The 20,205-nt window shown below is 46.2% G+C and overlaps 1 protein-coding gene across 2 annotated transcripts in view; it reads left to right on the top strand.

Annotated features, from left to right (window-relative positions):
* MKLN1 (muskelin 1) overlaps window positions 1-20,205 on the top strand; it is a 1,341,339-nt gene that overhangs the window by 1,020,640 nt on the left and 300,494 nt on the right. For both annotated transcript variants that reach the window (XM_069629634.1, XM_069629633.1), the window contains exon 13: window positions 12,151-12,298. In XM_069629634.1, coding sequence (XP_069485735.1) covers window positions 12,151-12,298 — 148 coding nt within the window. The remainder of the gene's footprint in view (window positions 1-12,150; window positions 12,299-20,205) is intronic.

Below are 20,205 nucleotides of genomic sequence, written 5' to 3'. Positions count from 1 at the left end.
TCACCGGTTGGCAAACCGACTGTTGCCCGGCCGTCCAAGAGCCCATTCAACCAGAGCGATCGCTGCTACCACGGCGTTACTATCTGGTGTGCCCCTGCTGGACATCTGCAGGGCTGCTACGTGGAGGTCAACGCACACCTTCACGAGATTCTACTGCGTCGACCGGGATACCAGGGAGGAGTCCAGAGTCGGCCAGGCAGTGCTGCGCAACCTGTTTGCCTGAAGGTGGGCCTGGTGAGGAGGTAAGAGATGCTTAATGTTGAGTTGATGAAATGCTTAATTTTGAGACTTGCCACATCCAGTGGTTGTGCATGAATGTACTGCTATGTATTCCTATTTCTGAGGCTTGTGGAATCTGCTTAGATCACATGCTGTGCATAGGCCGACATATAGTGGAAGCTACGGAGTATTACGGTTTGTTTTTCGAAACTCGAAAATGGCCGTTAACAGAGGGCTTGCCAGTAATACTATCCCTAGTGTGACATCCACTGTCCCCATGATCCCTCACGCGTCTAGGACCCTCAGATAGTTTTTTTCCGCCATACTTGTCGGAAGCATTCCGCGGAGTTCCCTGGCTTTTAGCCATAATTTTGCAAATATTATAATATTTCCCCGTTTCTTCCATTCCCACGTCAAATCACCGAATTCCGAAGCTTGACGCCGGCCCGGAGAAGAAAACAACCGTCGAGAGCTGCACAACAGACTTTGGCCCTCGGAAGGCCTCAGGCCTCGGCCCGGGCCTTGGAAGGCCTTTGGCCTCAGCCTTTCAAGTAGGGAGAGTGGGGGGTGGTACATACTCTACACTCACATATATTCATATATATATTCCTACACACACTAGCCTGCTGCCACAAGGTGCGTATGGAGGGTAACCCTTTCCAAATTTGCCTCAAGTACCCTTGGGTTGACACACGTCACCTGTAACCTCTGCTTGCCGAGGGACCAGGGCTAAGACTCTAAAGGACCGTTCGACCAAACATTGGGCCCTCCACGCCAGGTAACGAAAGGCCATGGAAGCGGAGGGCACCTTCAGTGATGGCAGCGACGCCGTACTATCGGACGGCGAGGGCAAAATGGCATAGAAAGACAGCCAAGCGCAAGTCCCCGACCTCAGGTTGTCCGGCAGGGCAGCTATGGGGAGCACACCCGGCGACATGGGCGCTACCCACATCACTTCCACTAAACACTCGACGCGCGTGTCGAGTTCTCGGAAAGAGGCACACGAACGGTCCACCGAATCGGTGTCCTCTGGGCGTTCTCGGTCAAGATTGCTGCATGACACCAGGCAACCATCCACTGTTGCCAAGAGTGCCTCACTCAACAAAGTTATGGAGGTACGATCGTCGGAAGACGAAGCTGACTTCCACCCCCAGGCCGCAATCCAGGAGTCGCCATCAGCAGACCGCTCGACGCCTGCTCCCGGATCCGACACAAATCTCGGCGCCAGACGTTGAAAAGCTCTGAGAAGGTGAAAACGCCAGGGAAGCACTCTTCCACTCATGGGGAGGGGGGAAAACAGAAGAAGAAAACATCTCAGCCTTCTTCTACACCTCTGCTACATAAAGACAGTGCTAAGTCTTCTGATAACAGCTAGCCAAGACCCCTGCACAAGCCCATAGGTCCAGTCCGGTCACAGCAGGGAAACCCTCCCAGGAAAGGGTAATCCCCAGCTCCAAAGAATGGTCCAGTGAGGATATAGACAGTTATGTCTAGAATGTCATCCCTAGCAGACTTCTATGCCAAGAACCCAGATCACTTCCTCTCCTATATCCCTGACAGGGCTACTCCCTCAGGCTCTAGGGACCCGCAACCCCCTGGTAAGAAACCTCAAGTTGAGGCACCAACACAAACTCAGTCTTCTGACCCTTTCTATGTACAGCCATACACTCAGTATAGTGAGGATCCACTACAATATGAGGGTCCAGAATTGGTAACGTTGGACGACCAAACTGGGGTGGACTACTATGGGGATGACGAGGACCAAGAGGAGGAGGAAGATGACCCAGAAGTCTACAGAATAGACTCCCCGGTAGGCAAAGAACCTCAGGTTACTGACTCCCCAATGAACACCCAACCTCTCCTAAATAAGGTTTTGTCTAGAGCGGCGGAACACTTCCGCATAGACACTCGGGGAGCACAGGAGGAGAGGGACTTTGCCCAGGAACTAGTAGGAGAAAAGAACCCCATTGCCCAGGCCATCCCTATTCTCAAGTCTATACAAAGGAGAATTGATCCTTCCCTTCTCAATCCTAACCTCACCAGGGTGGTAAACCCCATAATCGAAAAATTGTTCAGGACAGCCCAATCAGACCCGCTTTACATAAAGGGGCAACTGAAAACTGACTCCCTGGTAGTGACTAATACCCGGAATAGGGCAGGAACACCCCTATCTTCGTCTGAGGCTCCCCCCGACAAGGAGAGCAAAAAGATCTACGGGTTGGGAAGGAAGGTAGCCTCCACTTCCGCCTACCAGGCAAGGATTGCCAACTCCACCACCCTGTTGGCTAGTTACAACTGCCACCAGTGGGAGCAAGTTGCTGCACTTATCGACTCCGCACCTGAACCTTTAAAGGGCCAGTTGGCACAGGTTTCGTCGGAGGGGAGAGCTGTGTCTGGTTGCATCCTTAAGGCAACCTTTGATGCCGCGGATAACGCCGGCAGGCAAATAGCAGAGAGCACTGTCCTTAAGAGGCATGCTTGGTTAAGGCAGTCAGGGTTTAAACCCGAGACACAAGCATCCTTAATCGACATGCCGCTGGAGCCTAATCTACTGTTTGGCAAGGCGGTAGAGGACGCATAAAAAAATGCCCAAAAGATGAGTATGAGATTCTGAAATCCCTGGGACAGTTGACCAACAAACCCCCTAATCAAAGAGGGAATGGCAATCTTTGTCGCCCACGCGGCCAAAATTCACAAAGAGGCTCCAACTATTCTCAGGGGCAGGGTACATCATGGGGTAACAACCAGCAGTCTACCCAGAGTTACAACAGGGGAAACAAGAGGGGCTGTGGTAAGGGAGGAGGCAGCCCCAGCAGAGGCGGCACGCCTCCCGCAAAACAGTGACGCCGAGATCAGGGTCCCTTCCCACGCATCTCCAGTAGGGGGACGCATTACCAACTTCACCCAAGCTTGGGAAGGGATCACATCAGACCGATGGGTGCTGTCCACAGTGTCTGCAGGATACTGCATAGAACTGCTCTAGCGTCCCTGAAACCAACCCCCACGACAAAAAGTACATTCCTTGGACCACCAGAAGATCCTCCAGAAGATCCTCCTCGACGCGATCGAACTCGTCCCGAGCAAACCGGTAAACAAGGGTATTTATTCAACTTACTTCCTTGTGCCAAAAAAGAGATCTGACAATGTGCCCAGTTTTAGACTTACGCCCTGCAAACAAGTATGTCAAGCCACAAAAGTTTCATATGACTACTCTCCAGGAGGTAATCCCCCTTCTAAAAAGGGGGGATTACATGGCAACATTGGACATGAAAGGTGCCTATTTTCATATTTCCATGTTCCCAGCGCACAGAAGATTCTTGCGCTTCAAGGGGGATGGTCAGCACTACCAGTTCAAGGTGCTGCCCTTTGGTATAGCCTCGGCTCCAAGGGTATTCACCAAGGTTCAGGCGGTGGTGGTGGCACACCTACGCAGGGAGGCCATCCCAGGGTACCCTTACCTGGACGACTGGCTCATCATGGGGGAGACCCCAGTAATTTGTAGTTCAAACATTCAGAGAACGATCGACCTCCTCTTTGAATTGGGTTTCTCCATAAACGAGAAAAAATCAATCCTGGTGCCAAGCACCTCCAAACAGTTCCTAGGAGCTGTCCTAAATACTCAAGAGGGGTTGGCCTTTCCATCAGAGGAAAGAATTCAGAATCTACTACTGCAAATTCCTCTATATCTACCCGGTCGCCAGATAATGGTGCACAAAGCGATGCGTTTACTAGGCATGATGACGTCATGTATTTACCTGGTCCCCCACGCGCGCCTGCGTCCCATGCAAGAATGGTTGGTAAACAGTGGTCTCAGGCAAGTGGTCAGTGGGACGATCTAGTGGTCGTTTCGCCAACACTGGTACAAAGTCTTCACTGGTGGACAAGAGAAAACCTGTCAAAGGGGAAACCCTTTTACGATCCAGAAGTACAGGCTGTGGTCACTACAGATGCATCCCTGTCAGGGTGGGGAGCATACCTCCATCACCACAGCTCAGGGTCTCTGGTCTCACATAGTGGCCAAGAATCATATCAATCTGCTAGAGCGTCTGGCAGTATCCAGAGCGCTTCGAGCCCCACCCGTTGAACCTTTCAGTGCAGATCTTAACAAATAGCACGTCATTGATTTTTCTACCTAAACAAGCAGGGAGGGACTTGTTCGCCAAATCTGTCCAAGCTTGCCCGGAAAATGTGGATGTGGGCACTGAGACAGAACATTTACCTGTCATCTCAACATGTTCCAGGGGATCTCAATTCACTAGCAGACACCTTGAGTAGAGATCCTCTCCCAAGAGAACACGAGTGGTCTCTACACGGAGAAGTCGTAGAAGACAACTTCTCACAGTGGGGTTTCCCCACTATAGACCTATTCGCCACAAGCGAAAACAGACAATGCCCAGACTTCGCATCCTGGTTTCCCCAGCCAGGCTCCAAGGGGAACGCCCTGTGGACGAACTGGTCAGGGATGTTTGCTTACGCTTTTCCACCAACTCCTCTAATGAGGAAGGTGGTCAACAAGATGCACAGAGAATCGATGACACTCATCCTAGTTGCTCCCATGTGGGCGAGACAACCATGGGTTCCACACCTGCGCAGGCTAGCAGCATGCAAACCCATCAGACTCCCGTGCTGTTACAACCTACTATCCCAGCACCAAGGTCAAACAGTGCATCCTCAACCCAGCTCAATGAACGTGGCAGCATGACTCCTGAAGTCCTAGAGTTTGGACACCTCAACTTACCACAGAGATGCATGGACATCCTAAAGGAATCTAGGAAACCCAACACTAGGCACTGTTATTTTGACAAATGGAAAAGATTTGTTATCTGTTGCCAGAATAAGCAAATCAACCCAGTTGATTGCACTCCTTCCACGATTGTCACCTACATGCTCCACCTGATGGACGCAGGGTTGGTATTTAATTCACTAAAGGTACACCTGGCAGCTCTGTCAGCATACACCACCTCCCATAACAAGGTATTGTGGTGGAAAGTACCAGTGGTTAAAGCCTTCATGGAAGGGGTAAAGAGACTCCACCCTCCAATTTCTAACCCACCACCAGGATGGGACCTTAATGTGGTGCTGGCTAAACTCATGGGCCCCCCCATTCGAGCCCATGCATAAAAGCAGTCTCAAACACCTGACATAGTAGCCATTACTTCGATAAGAAGGGTCAGTGAAAGTCAGGCTCTTGTCAGTGCAGGACCCTTTCGTTACTGTTCATAAAGATAAACTGGTTTTACAAACACACCCTAGGTTTTCACCTAAGTTTATTTCGAAATTCCACGTTAACCAGTCCATTGAGCTTCTGGCTTTCTTCCAAGAACCCAAAAGCTCTGCTGAGGTGAAACTATACACCCTAGATGTGCGTAGGGCGGTCCTATACTATGTAGTCAAGACCAGGCTGCTAAGGAAAACAGACCAACTGTTTGTCTCCCTAGCTACAGGCAGAGAGGGAGATCGTGTCTCTAAAGGTGCCATCTCTAAGTGGATTATAAATTGTATCCAGCTGTGTTACTCCCTTTCTGATAAAAACGCTGCCTTTCACGCCAAGAGCCCACTCTACAAGAGGCATTGGGGCCACTCTGGCTTTCATTGCAAATGTACCCCTTGACACCATTTGCAAAGCAGCTACTTGGAGCTCTATTCACACTTTTACTCAGCACTACTGCATTGACGCTCATTCCAAGACAGATACTCAAGTGGGGCAAGCGGTTCTAACATATTAATTTGCTCATGACCCTTCTCACATCCCACCTCCGTCTTCTAACACTGCGCGCTAATCTATGCACAGCATATGATCTAAGCAGATTCCACAAGCCTCAGAAGGGATACATTACTCGCCGTAATCGTATTTCTGATGCTTGTATCTGCTTAGATTCAAATGCGACCTACCCTTCCTCCCCTCTGAGAGAAGGCGCATGGATGCTTGTAGTCTTATCTATCTATTTATTTGTACTCCCGCTACTCCTTATGCTACCTCATGTCAGAAAAAATACAATCTGAGGGTCCTAGACGCGTGAGGGATCATGGGTACAGTGGACGTCACACTAGGGATAGTATTACTGGCACGCCCTGTGTCGACGCCCGTTTTCGAGTTTCGAAAAACAAACTAATACGCTGCTGCTTCCACTAGATGTCGGCCTATGCACAGCATGTGAATCTAAGCAGATACAAGCATCAGAAATACGATTACGGTGAGTAATGTATCCCATTCATGAGCATGTGAATCCATGCCAGACCCCATGCTGGAGAAGGAACTGTAACTGTCCTCCAGCATGGGTCTGGCATGGATTCACATGCAAACCCTCCCTCCTACCCCTTTGTGGCTCTTCATTTGGTCCTACTGCCACTTTCCGTGCTACCAAATCTGAAGATGGCTGAGGGGCTTAGGTAGAGGGCAGTCATTGGCTGGGGGCAGTATGACCCAGAGACCAGTGATTGGTTACTAGTAGAAAGATTTTTTCTTTATCGAGGATTCCCAGCCTGACGACGGGGAGTATTCATGAGCATGTGCATCCATGCCAGACCCATGCTGGAGAACAGTTACAGGTAAGTAACTTGTTGCTACTGCGAAATCGCAAGACATTTTCCTGGATCAAAGAAGCAGAAGAGGCTTTCCAGACATTAAAAGAAAAATGTACCACTGCTCCCATGCTAAGACACCTACAGCCCGAACTACCATTTGTAGTGGAAAATGATGCGTCCAGTGCTGTATTATCCCAGAAAGATACTGCAACCTGACAACTACATCCAGTGTCCTTCTGGTCCAAGAAGATTTCAACTGCAGAATTAAATTACAGCATTACAGATAAGGAATTTCTAGCAATAAAACACGCTTTCAAAGAATGGAGACAACATTTATTAGGGGCCCGGTATACTGTCACAGTTTTCACAGATCATCAAAACTGGTAATATTTAGGCAATGCAAAGGCTCAGGCATCCCCACAACTCCGCTGGGCGTTATTTTTCGTAGAATACGATTTAGTTATCACTTACCACCGAGGGGTACGTAATGGCAAAGCGGATGCCTTGTCAAGGATTGGAGAGAGAGAAGAGATCCAAAGTAGAACAAATCATGTAAATCTAATTCCAGAAGAATAGGTGTTGGGAGTCACAGGATCTTAAGAAGAAGACTTGAAGACACAAATTCTACTTAACATGATCACTTCCGAATTAGAGACTTTGGAGTCAAGTGGACCTAAGTTTTGCATTCAAGAAGGTTTTCCCCCTTTTCCAGAGTCAGCTTTACCTACCCAATTAGGAGTTACAAAAGCAAGTTATGGCAGATTACCATAGAGCCACATTGGAAGGCCACCCTGGAATCGCTAAGACCACGGCCAAAATCAAAAGGCATCTCTGGTGGCCAACATGGCGCAAGGATATCATAGATTTTATTCAGACCTGTGGTATTTGTGCCCAAAACAAAAGCTCAAAGCAGATACCAGCAGGACTACTTCAACCGTTGCCTATCCCAACGGCACTATGGCATACCATTCCTATGGACTTTATTACGGAGCTTCCCCCTTGTTCAGATTATAACACAATCCTTGTAGTGGTGGACTTGTTTTCCAAAATGGCGCATTTAATTGCCCTTAAGGGTCTTCCTACTTCCTCTGTCTTAGCAAAGGTGTTCCTGGAACAAATTGTGCGTCTTCATGGATTTCCATCTACAGTGATCTCTGATAGAGGGAGTCAATTTGTATCCCAATTCTGGAGAAAATGTTGTGAGTTGGCTAAAATTGAAGTGTGCTTATCTACCAGTCACCATCCACAAACTGACGGTCAAACAGAGAGAACCAATCAGACTTGAACAATACCTTCAATGTCTTCCCCATCAGATAGGTTGTTCCTGGGTGGATGTCCTTTGGGTAGCAGAGTATGCTTATAATACTCTGAACACACCTCCACAGGTTATACTCCTTTCTACATATTTAATGGTTCACATCCTCGGACCTCCACCTTCGATCCAACAGAATCCTTAGAGATGCCAGCAGTACAGAGTCTTCATGATAACATTACCAGAGTACGGGGAGACGTTCTCCGACATTTGACTACAGCAAAGGAAAGCCAAAAGAAATTTGCAGATAGATTTCGAAGAAAATCTCCAGAATATAAGGTGGGAGACAAGGTATGGTTGTCTTCTAAACACGTTGCACTTAATGGCCCACGTACATTCCAACCTAGGTTTCTGGGCCCACTCCCTGTGGAAACCATTGTCAATCCAGTAGCAGTAAGATTGAACTTGCCATCCCACATGCAAATTCATCAGGTATTCCATGTTTCTTTCATAACGCCAATCCATCCAGGGACCAGATTACAACCACCACCAAAACCCCTAATCATAGGTGAACCAGAATTCTTAGTAAAAGAAATTTTAGATTCCAAGATTGTCAAAAGGAAATTATTCTACCTTGTAAATTGGAAAGGGTTTGGTCCACAGGACAGAACTTGGGAACCTAGCTCAAACATTCATGTCCCCAAATTACTTCAGAAGTTTCATCGAAACCACCCTACTAAGCCAGGACCGGAGGGTTCATCCTTGGGAGGGATCTTTGGGGAGTGGGGGGCGGACTGTCATGATCCCAGTAAATTAGCACAATTCCGATTCAGGCATGCAGGAGAAGCATGGGACATCACATCAGTCAGCTGGTCAAAAGTGGGTACAAGCATGGCACAAATGGCATTTGTACCATTCATAGCATGTTCTCCCATAGTCTTTCATAGTGCTTACAGTGGTCTCATACACTAAACATGGCCGCCGCCAGTCCATCGATAACTTACAGCACATTCTATACCTATTGCAGAGGGAGCTACTTGAGCCCCACCTCGGCTGGAGCGCTCGCTTCGCGTCTGCTCCGCTGACAGCAGGGAACGCTACTGGCGTCCCTCCTCATAGAACCAGTTAAAGAATATAAGACATTCATTGTCACAGAAAAAAACAAAAATCATTGTTAAAGTAAAGACTTACCAAACCGAAGTATCTCCGAGCATTTCTTCAGTCAGCTATTTTTGTTTGTAGCCGCAGCATCTTCTGTCAGAAATTCTCTCACAGCCGCAGTATCTTCAAGCAGAAGCCTTTGTTCGTGGTCACAGAACCTTCATTCAGAAGGTTTCCTCAGCAGCTTCTGCAACTTCTGAAGGGATTTCTTCCTCAGCTTTCCGAAAACCTGAAAACAAATAAGGTATTACATTAACGAACAAACTTAATAGAAATAAGAAAGAAGTTTACGTACTTGAAGTTTCTTCAAGTTTTCACCACTTGGTGATTACCGTGTTCCCCCCTGAAGGCTGCAGTTACTCATTATAGACAAACTTACGTTTGTTAAACGTTTCTTCATTCCGAGTAATGTCGCAGTCCTTCCGCAGCCATTAACCTTTCCGAATTCTGAGAACCTGCAAGAATAAAGGAAAATATTAGAGATAGATCACTCCAACGTAGGGACGATTCAAAATCTAACAACTATAGTATTTTCCCCAAAAACATACCAAAGACAAGTCTTGAAAAGCAAAGACATTATAAGACAAGAGTTTATCGAACACCTCAGCCTTCCAAGTTTTGAGTTTCTTCATTTCCAACGCGCCCCTGTAGAATAACAGGATGGAGAGCTCCACAAAACATACACACAGGTGAGATAGGAGGGATTACCAAAAGTGCACAGTCATACAGTAACGTCTCATAAAATAGATATTATATTAGTTCTATTGTTATTATTGTTACACAGATAAGGAATCCTAAAAGGGCCCAAGTAACTGATCCACTGGCTGAGAAGGCATTACGCTGCCGTGGAGTTCAGGTAAGCGTTACACTTACCAGCAGCACACGGCAGGAAGGATCCTAACTGCATTCTCTGCTCTCTGGCTGTAATAAGCAAAAGCTCCCAGTAGAGGGCTTTTGCTTCATTATTGCCACGCGATCAGTGCTTAACACAAGCACAGGAGGCTCCGTCATTTCACAAAATGGATGCCTCCTAGTGCTTGAAATGTTTGAATTTGAACCTCATGTGCTCAAAAGTTTACATCAGAACTTTATTTAAAAATATTTTTATATATATTTTTGATTATGGCCCATCTTTTGAGACAATACACATTTTGAGTGAACTTCCCCTTTAACAAGTAAAATTAAACATTGATTGTATGCCGCATTGAGTAAAACCTTTACTAAAGAGTAAATATATTTCATGTTAAGTTCAGAAGTAAAATGGAACATTAAAATCAAGTGAAACTAGATGTGTTGAACTCAAAGTTGAATTTAAAATCTAACGTGAAGCCAAGACCTGCATATCACAGACCATTACATTTGAAGCAGAACTAATCATGACTTTGAAGTTGCTTTTGAATATAATTAAAATGTATCCTCGAACCACCAACCACAAATTGAAGCCCCCTGAGTGACGAAGACGTTTACAGAGCTCAAAGGCAAGTTTGTGTTGCTGAAAAGTCTTGGGCAAGGGAACCTTAAGATTTTATCATTTATTGACTTGAGGACGAAGTCTCAAGATTTATTGTGCTTGGGTTTGTTATTTGGAACTTGGGGAACGGAACCTCAAACGCAGGTTAAAACTACAATATTCTGAACTCGAGAGGTCACTTTGAGAACGTTATGCTGGACACTATTTCTTTTGGTTGCTGACATCCCTGCACTTTGTATAGCTTAGTTGTGAGGGCAAGTATAGGTTTTGGATGCAGACAGATTCTTCATTTGAGCTCTTTGACTCACTTTCCTTTTATTTAGGTGGGGAAATCCCACCTTTACATAGGTCAAGTTAGGCCTTTTTGCATCCTGATACTTGTTCTGCTTAATTTATGCTTATTTCAAAATGGCGCAGGCACAATGCATTCTGGGAGTGCTCGCAGCCATGTTGGATATTTACTTCACTCCGCAGTGAAAGGCTGCACATATTTTGCTGAAGTGTTAGATTCACAGTGCTGAGACAAACATGCTTTTTCAAACTTGGTATGCAGTCAGGCCATTTCTGCTGAGAAAAGCTAACGTTATGACTTGCTACTGTTCTCCGTGGAGCATGTTTTTAGAGCAGGGAGGCCCTGCATTCCTTGGGGGGAGCTCTCGATTGACCCAGCTGGCAACCGACGGCTGTTCCTCAACTGCGCAGGTGCAATTCCAGAAGGTTTGAGAATTAACTCCTTTTTTTGGAGTGCCTATATAGGCAGAAACCTGGAGGGGTCAGGTGAGACTTCAGCCAGAGAAGGACGCTCCGTCTGGCCTTCCTGGAGCTGTAGCACTCTCGTCCTGGGAGTCCCCCCCCCCCAAGAGTCTTCCAGCCGCTTCTGGACGAGATGAGGAATAATACGCTCACTGTGATGTATTCTTTCTTTGACTTCTTTGCTTCTTCTGCGATTTATGTCCATGTTAGTTTTATGAGTTATTTCTATGTACCTGTAATCTTTGAATAAATAGCCATAAAGAGCTGATTATCTTCTAAAGGGTGCGTGGCTGTGAGTTATTGTGTCTGTCTGTTTTTGGGTTGAAGTATTTGCTCTATAATTGCATTGGTGATTTATGGTAGTTCCGTGCACTTTTCAGAGGAGAGCAATACAACACTCAAGTTAATAATAGCAATTTTTTTTAACTCTGAATCTGTTGTCTGTGTCCTTCGTCATGATGCCTTCCGACCAGATAAAGAAGATCTAGAGTTTATGGTTGATAGACTTCTACATATTAAATTGATCGACCAAAAGGTACTTGAAATATGTGTCCGTGATAAAGACTATAAAATGTTACATTGCACAATATAAACACACATAGCATACATTAAGATAACACAAATAGTTCCATGAGGCCTTAAAGCTAAAATAAATAACCTTCTGGTCAAAATGTGTAACTGCCAGGTTTGATGTATAATTGACAGGTTAATGCAAGATGTTGATATTGTGTGATAAATATATCTATCGATTTGTTTTTTCTCTCCACAGTCCCCATGACAGGCTTCACCCAGAGGGCTACCATCGATCCAGAACTGAATGAAATCCATGTCTTGTCCGGTCTCAGTAAGGACAAAGAGAAGCGGGAGGAAAATGTGAGAAATTCTTTCTGGATCTATGATATTGCGCGGAACAACTGGTAGGTACCTTGGATCTGATTAGAGCAACACATGGCTTGGAACACTTCTTTGCGACTGTTGATTCAAGCGTATCATGTCATCACTGTGAAGTTAAAAATGCAGAATGCAAAAATTCCGGATTTCGAAGTCCACATTTCCCTGCTATTATATGTGGTGGGGTTTAGGTTTATAAAAAATGAGGGGAGTATTTGGTGGTAGAGGCAGGGGGTCTCCCCCCGCATATAATTGTGTGGAAATGTTTGGGGACAAATCGACGTTTTCAGCATTTCGTGTTAGCAGTGGCAGTGATCAAATAGATCTGATTCAAGTGGCATTTAGCTGCTGTTAAAGTTGAGGCAATGTTTGGCAACCATTCATTAAGTATTCAGAAGGATAGCTATTTCTGCTATTTCTTTCCCTTAAGCACATTTGAAACAGGGTTGCTCCAGCTCACAGTTCGGTAGGTGTTCATGGTGTATTTAGTCAATTAAATAGCAACTAGAATGTATCTTTGTTCAATAGTGCTGGCTGGATTGTTGCTATCTAGTGAAAATTGCTAAATGGAGAGCACTGCAAGTGCGCAGAAGTGTTTTCAGATAATCGTGACAACTACTGTACAGTTAAACTTCAGTGGTGTCAACGCCAAGGCGATATCAGACCACAAAGAGAAAATAAGGTTATTTTGTCGAAGTACAACAGAAAAAGGTGAGATTAGGGCTAAAAGAGCATACGTGGTACACTGAGGTCCAGTTGTCCTTAGTTAGGCCAGTGGCCCTCAGCCCTTACCTCTGTCCCCAAACAATTCCTCAGGTTTATAGTGCCTCTCATTGTTTTTTTTAGCTCCCTTGATTTCAAGAATACCTATCGGCTCCACCACTGGTGCCTTGGATCATCTGCAGAGGGGTCTTGCATCAATCTCTTTAACCAGTGTTGTACCCTGAGGTTATCTGCTTCAACTCCCTACCCACATCATTAGCAGTAGTGATCCTTTTAAACTTGGTTTTCCCAGGCCCTCAGATGTGAAGCAAGGTGTCTTTACCACTGTCACTTTTCCCAGGAACAAGGGTCTTGACTCATTATTTTTTCCGTCTTCTCCCTCGCAATTATTTCTCTCCTGTCCTCCCTCTATTTTAGTCCACTTTTGTTTTTTTCCTTCCTTCTTACCTCCATCCCGCCTTGGCTCGCTATTCCTCCTTGCTTTCTCGCTGCTTTGCGCACTCCATCTCTTTGAAATTCTGTCAGACTATACATTCTTCTCCCCTTTTTGTTCCTTACACTTCCTTTCCCCCACCACTTCCTCTGTCTCTTCCCCTCCCCCGGGTTTTTTCTCTCTTGCCTTTCACTTCCAAATGTCTCTTCCTCTTTTTCTACTTTCCCCCCGCCTTTCTCCTTCTCGGTATTCTCTACTAAGTGGTACAGTATGCTCGGTCTATCATCTACTTCTGCCTCTTCATTCTCTCTCTCCCCTATTGGCTCACCCTGCTCCGCCGCTCGCCTTTACGCCTCCTTTGCTGCCACTCGCGCTTCTGCTTCCTGTGCCGCTGCTTGCCTTTCTGCATCCTTTGCCGTTGCTTGCCTTTCTTCCTCCTTTGCCGCCTCTTGCCTTTCTGCCTCTTTTGCCGCCTCTTGCCTTTCTGCCTCCTTTGCCGCCTCTTGCCTTTCTGCCTCTTTTGCCGCTGCTTGCCTTTCTGCCTCTTTTGCCGCCGCTTGACTTTCTGCCTCCTTTGCCGCCGCCTGCATATACATTGGGTGAAAAGGGGGTTAAAATGAAAAAAGGTCGACATTTTCGGGGGTCGCAATAATTGTATAATTTCCCTGGTGCAACCAGGAACACAACGACTGGAGCCAGGGGAATGGAATTGAGATCAAAAATGAAATGGGATTTTTTTTTCCCTCCCAAAAAGGATGTGATAACCACAATCCAACCCGCCGATCCCAAATAGATGCAAGGGTATGGTAGGGCAATAGAAAACAGCCTCGCAGGGAAAAGAGACTTCAGGGGAAATCATACCCAAAATTAGTTGGAATTCAAATTCACCAGCAGATGAGAACCACCGGGAAAAACTAGCAGCTGGCCAAGAAAGGTGATGGGGGTGATTGGGCTTTATGATCAAGCCTTCATAAAGACTTCCAGGGGAAGTCCCAACCCCCAGGAGGGTAGCTTAGTCAGAGATTGGCCAAGGGGAGCATGTGACATGGAGAGCCAGTGGTAGCCGAGAGGAACTCCACAATAGAATAGTCAGGGCTGCAAAAGGCAAGCAAATGCAGAAGTGGAGGAAAGGTGTTCGAATGAGGTCAGGTGCAAAAGAGGCGGACCAAGAAACCAGTGAGGTGGGTGTTAAAGATGGAGGAGGTGGTGGGGGAGACTTCCCGAGAATGTAGTCAGTGAAGGTAAGGTGTTGCGTCCGAGAGGGTGGTATCAATTGGGTTTTGTGTGTGAGTGAGAGTCTGAATTGAAAGTTTAGAGTACAGAGGTGGGAGTTGAGAGTAAAAGAAAAAGGGGGAGTTTGAGAGAAACTTTATATGTGTGGTTGAGGGAGGTGAAAGGCAGGGTGAAGGCGAGTGAGGTGTAGTGGTGAGAGCAAAGTTTCCAAAGTTTTACCCTCCATCTTTTTTTCACATAAAAACGATTGAATTATACCATCACGTTTTTTTCAACATCATTTTCTTTGGTGGAAGGGGGGGGATCATATTCATGACATAAGGGATCTTCGGTGCTGCCCTCATTTTCAGGGCATTCACTTTTCCACCTAGTGACAGCTAAAGAGAATCCCAGCATTCAAAGTCAGCTGATAATTTCTCTCTCAAGTTCACGTTCACATCCATCATGTCTTTTATGTCTCTAGTAAACCAGACCCAAAGATATTTCCGATCTTTGCCAGGTATCATCAGGCATTCGTGGCGAGGCACTTATCATTCTTAAGGCAGCCATTTAATGAATGGTCGATTGCTGAGACGAGCATGTCCGCCCAGTCCTCTAAATCTGATGGTTTACTATCCACCACAAGTAAATGTTGAAGCGATAGGTCTGTGTTGACTGACTTCCTAAGATCGACTTGGAAAGATACAGCTTTTTTATTAACATTTATATGGTGCGCAGCACCACAATGCCTTTGGGCTGCTGTGTGCCATATAAATGTAAATAAATAATCTCTTGATATGGACCCAGGACTGATGGGTTCTTCATCTATTTGGCTAAGTCATGCTGTACAATAAAACCATATTTTGGCCAAATTAGTTTCTGGAGGGAGTGAGGATGATTGGAGACCTTTTTGAAGGTGGGGCTTGGCTCTCATTTCGTGCGTTGAGATCCAAATATGGCCTGACGGGTTGTACATATGGAGAGTATTGGTTGCTAAGGGAAGCTGTACCATCGACGGTTCTAAATGATTCTGATTTGATGGTTTGTTAAATGCATAGGGGACCAAGATCATATGGTGTCAGGGATGTACAAACTGCTGAGTAGAAAAACAAGTGGGAATACAAAACTTTTATTCCTGGTCGCAGTGCCTTCAGGAAGAAAGGATGACAACTCGTTAGGAGGGCTTATGCAGAAATATCCTGCGGCTCGTTGTGAGGGATTATGCAGAAATATTCCACAGATGTCCCTGAACGTTGGCAGGTGAAGTTGCTAAATAGTCTGTTGGACACCGGAACGCATGTACAGACAAAGTCTGAGTCTGACAGATACTTGCTGGGAATATGGGCATTCAAAAGGTTCACTTGAGCATATGCCATGGGATTGCTATAAAGTAAAAGCATTTTGGCGCGAGATTGCAGAGGTGATGCATCAACATATGGGTGAAGACCGAGAATAGGATTTTGGATCTCTAATTTTGGATGAGGATACTGACTTAGAGGGTTTGTTGCATCATCAAGTGATTTGGATCTTGAAAGCTTTGATGGTGGCAAAAAGGATAATTCCACGAAACTGGAAAACCACAATCATTCCATCTAGAGATACTTGGGTAGAGGAAATGTATTCAATTTGCAATGTTGAAAGAGAAGTTATGAACTTGCAACCGAAAAAAAAATATTTTTCATAAAATTTGGAACAGATTTCTGAAATACGATTTGAAATTAATTAGAACTAGAGGGAAGAACTGGATGTGTCTTTACGATAAGATACGTTTATTTAATTGATTTACGAAATTAATTGTGAATCTTTTTTTTTGTAGGGGTCATTTAAAATGAGGGGGGTTGCTTGAAAATGTTCAGTGTTTATAAATGTTTAAGACAGTAAAAGGTTTGCTAGTTATAAAATAGGTATTTGTATTTGAATGAAATTAATAAAATAGGTAATAAAAAAATACAAAGGAGATTGGGAGAGAGGGGAGGATAGAGACAGAAGAGAGAGAAAAGCTGGTGAGAACAGGTGAAGGAGTGTGGCGAGGTAGAAAGCGGGAGAGATATGACAAGGAGGCAGAGTATAGAGAGAGGGGGAGACCAGTTGGATGGTGGTGATTGGCAAAAACAGAGAGAACAGTAAAATTAGGAGAGGGAGAGAAGAAAAAAAAGAAAAAAGGGGGGGTGGCTGTGAAGTGGGGAGAACCTGTTGAGTCAACCAGTTGAAAGGATATAGACAGAACCATCAGGAAAACCCATCCGGTCCCTTTTGGAAGCCCCTGAGGGAGACGGAGAAGGCCACTTCCTTTTGACACCCCTCTTTAGGTAATGGATAGACCCAAAACTTGGATGAGGTTCTCCTTGCTTTAGTATACATCTCCTTGCTCTAGTACACATAGTTTGAAGAAGCATTGGGTTGGAATAGGGAAGCTTGGACTTTGGAGGTAGGAGTCCACTGGGAGGTTGGGAAAAGTGGCATGCCCCCCCTAACCCCTAATCTGAGTACCGCCAATTGATTTGAACGGGAAAATACCTAGTCCTGTTTAAAAGATTTTGGGGAGCGAAGTGTTCTTCTCTCCCTCCTCCTCTATTCTCTTACCCTCCAATTCTGCTTCGCTCACTCTCCTCCATTGATGCTCACTGCAACTCTGCACCCTGCACTCCTGCCATCTGCCCTCTTTGTATCCCTTCAAGGCTTTGGCCATAGAGGGTTCATCTGCTCAAGTGTGTTCAGGTGTCAATGGTATTTTTGCTTGCTTTTGGCAGGGTGTTGCTCTTGTCGGTTGCTAGTATGGGCTGTAGGGGATACAGAAACAGTCCCAGAGTGCAAGGGTTGCCAGGGGGGGCACTGCGGGTGTGCAACTGGTGAGGAGGGGCATGGGCCTGAGATCAGAGGGTAGCCAAGTAACCAGTGCAGTTTCAGATTCAGCCAGGAGATCAGTAGGGGAGAGGAGGAGAGAAAGCAGAAGCAAAGAGGAAGTTTCATAGAGGCAGGGAGGCTGCTCCAGAGGGAGGCCTCAGCAGAGAAAAGAGATCTACCACCAACTCGCTGCTTAGAGAAGCGACTAACCCAGAGGGAGTTGGAGGCGGATGAGCGAAGAGAAAGAAGATCTTTAGGAAGAGACAGTTGAAGGTATTGAGGTCCCAGACCCCAAAAGGCCTTGTGGACAATGCAGAGGGGTTTGACCTTAATCCTCGCCGCCACTGGGAGCCGGTGTAGAGATTCAGGTCCTGCAGAGAAAGATCCTTTGGCTTGAGGCCAAGGACAAGTCTCGCACTCCAGTTTCGGATGAGTTGCAGAGGGCGGAGAGTAGAGGCAGGCAGATTTAGAAAGAGGCTATTGCAGTAGTCCAGCCTAGACGGAACCAGATCTCTGCAGACAGTGAGTGGGGAAGGAGAGGAAAGGAAGAATACCTCTGAGGTGCAGCTGGTAGTGGGACTTCTTAGAGACGTTGTGAGGAGAGAAGGAAAGTGTGGAGTCGAAGGTGACCCTGAGGTTTTTAGCCTCACAGGTGGGAGCAGGAAGAGGGCCAAAAGAGGCCGGCCAGAGAGTGACCAGAAAGGAGGGTGCAGGTGTGCCGATGAGGAGAATCTCGGTCTTACTGGCATTAAGGCAGAGATCGTTGGCGGCACACCACTCCTGGATGGCGGACAGACAGTCTGAGATGAGAGAAGAAGAGGTGGCTGAAGAGAGCCTGAAAATGAGCTGAGTGTCATCCGCATAGCACTGAAAGTTGGGGCAGAGAGCAGTGAAACGGTGGGCAAGAAGTGCCAGGTATTGGTTTAACAGCCAGGGAGAGAGGTTAGACCTCTGGGGGGCAGGAGGGAGACACCAGAGGTAGAGATAGAGGAGAGGAAGGACACAAGTTGGACCTTGGCGGGGTCGATCGGAGAGGAAGGCGGTCAGCCAAGCCAGGGCCTGATCAGTGATACCCAGATTATCACGGTGACGGTTGAGCAGGATGGCATGGTTGACCGTGTCAGGGAGAAGAGAGATCAAGTAAGATGAGGACACAGGGGGTGTTGGAATTGAGGTTGGAGAGCAGGTCTTCACGGATGTTTAGGAGAGCAGTTTCTGTGCTTCTGGCAGCTCTGAATCTGGACTGATGGTCATGGAGACAACCAACAGATTCAGAGTGAAGATTAAGCTGGAGGATGGGCAGCTTTTCCAGGAGTTTGCCCAAGAAAGGAGTGATGGAGATTGGACGATAGTTAGCCAGGCAGGAAGGGTCGGCAGAGGGTTTCTTAAGAAGAGTGTGCACAAGGGAGTGCTTCAGGGGGGAGGGGGAAGACTCCATTGGCAAAGGAATGGTTGCAGAAATCAGCCAGAGCAGGAGCCAAGGTGTCAATGTGGTCCTTGATGGTTTTGGAGGAACAGGGGTGAACCTGTTTTGACGAGACTTTCATAGATCACACTTATCTAGAAACCTTGTCTGAGGAGAACAGGGGAAAGGCAGAGAAAGAGGGAGGAGAGGTGGCCGAAGAAGGGTAAGAGGAAGAGCAGGGAATAGAGGTAGGAGGGGTAGAGGAGGAAAGAGAGGACAGGATGTCCTGAATTTTAGAGATGAAATGAGAAGCCAGGGCCGTGCAGAGAGCCTGGGAGGGGACAGTAGAAGTATAGACTGCAGCAGGATTGGCCCGCTCCTTGCAGATTTTAAAGAGTTCGGCCGACTCTTATAATATAATCTCAAATACAATCTCAAAATGACAACAGGAACACCAACCTTTTATATTCAAAACTAATCATAAATGTCACAATTAGCTATTATACTAAAACTTCTATTCTAATCCTGCATTGGATGGTAGAATATAGGATGTAACCTCATTATGATTGGTTCTTCTATAATTAGTGTCTCCTCCTAAATTCAACCTTCTACAGTAACACATTTCTACTTAGCATTTAACTGGTTGACACTATACTACACAGGTCAATACGAAAAACACTAGGCGATTGGACACTTCTTGGCCACCTTCATGCAGTGCTATGTTTTGTAGTGAGGCAGGACAGATGGGTGTATTGCTATAATCTAGTTAAAGAAGATACTCCCCACTCATTCCTTCACCTAGGATTTCACTGTCCATCTTGTTTGTGGCCTTGGCGTGCTCCTTGTGTGTCTGGATGTGCTAAGGATATGGCAGGTGGGCGATCATTTTGGCTCTGGCATAAATGGCCATTGTTTCAGTCACGTAATAGGGGGCCACTATTCAAAGCTCAATTTTGTCTATTTGTTGGATTTTCTACTATTCTATAATGTGTGTGCTTTCCTTTGGCAGCCACTCAGGTGCTGTGTATTCATTTGTCATGTGATCAATTGGCACAGTAGCTACTTGCACCTGTCATTCAAGGATATGTGTGTTTCTCACTGCTACCAACTGAAAATAATTGACTTTAATAATTGTGCAGTGTGCCCTGGGAAACGCTATCTGGTGAGGGTCTTTCAGCACACTGACATTGGTAACTGGGGGCTACTTTCTGTGCTCTGTGAGGCCTGAAAACTGTGTTAAGCAATTCTGTCTCAGGCTGCAGTAGTCCAGAATTGAAGCCTTATTGAATTTAGTGTAAAAAGGCAGTACCACGTTT

Source organism: Ambystoma mexicanum, chromosome 12 (genome assembly GCF_040938575.1).
Source record: "Ambystoma mexicanum isolate Mex_15411 chromosome 12, UKY_AmexF1_1, whole genome shotgun sequence".
Taxonomy (NCBI): domain Eukaryota; kingdom Metazoa; phylum Chordata; class Amphibia; order Caudata; family Ambystomatidae; genus Ambystoma; species Ambystoma mexicanum.
The sequence above is the reverse complement of the archived record's forward strand: the minus strand, read 5'-3'. Positions and strand labels throughout refer to the sequence as shown.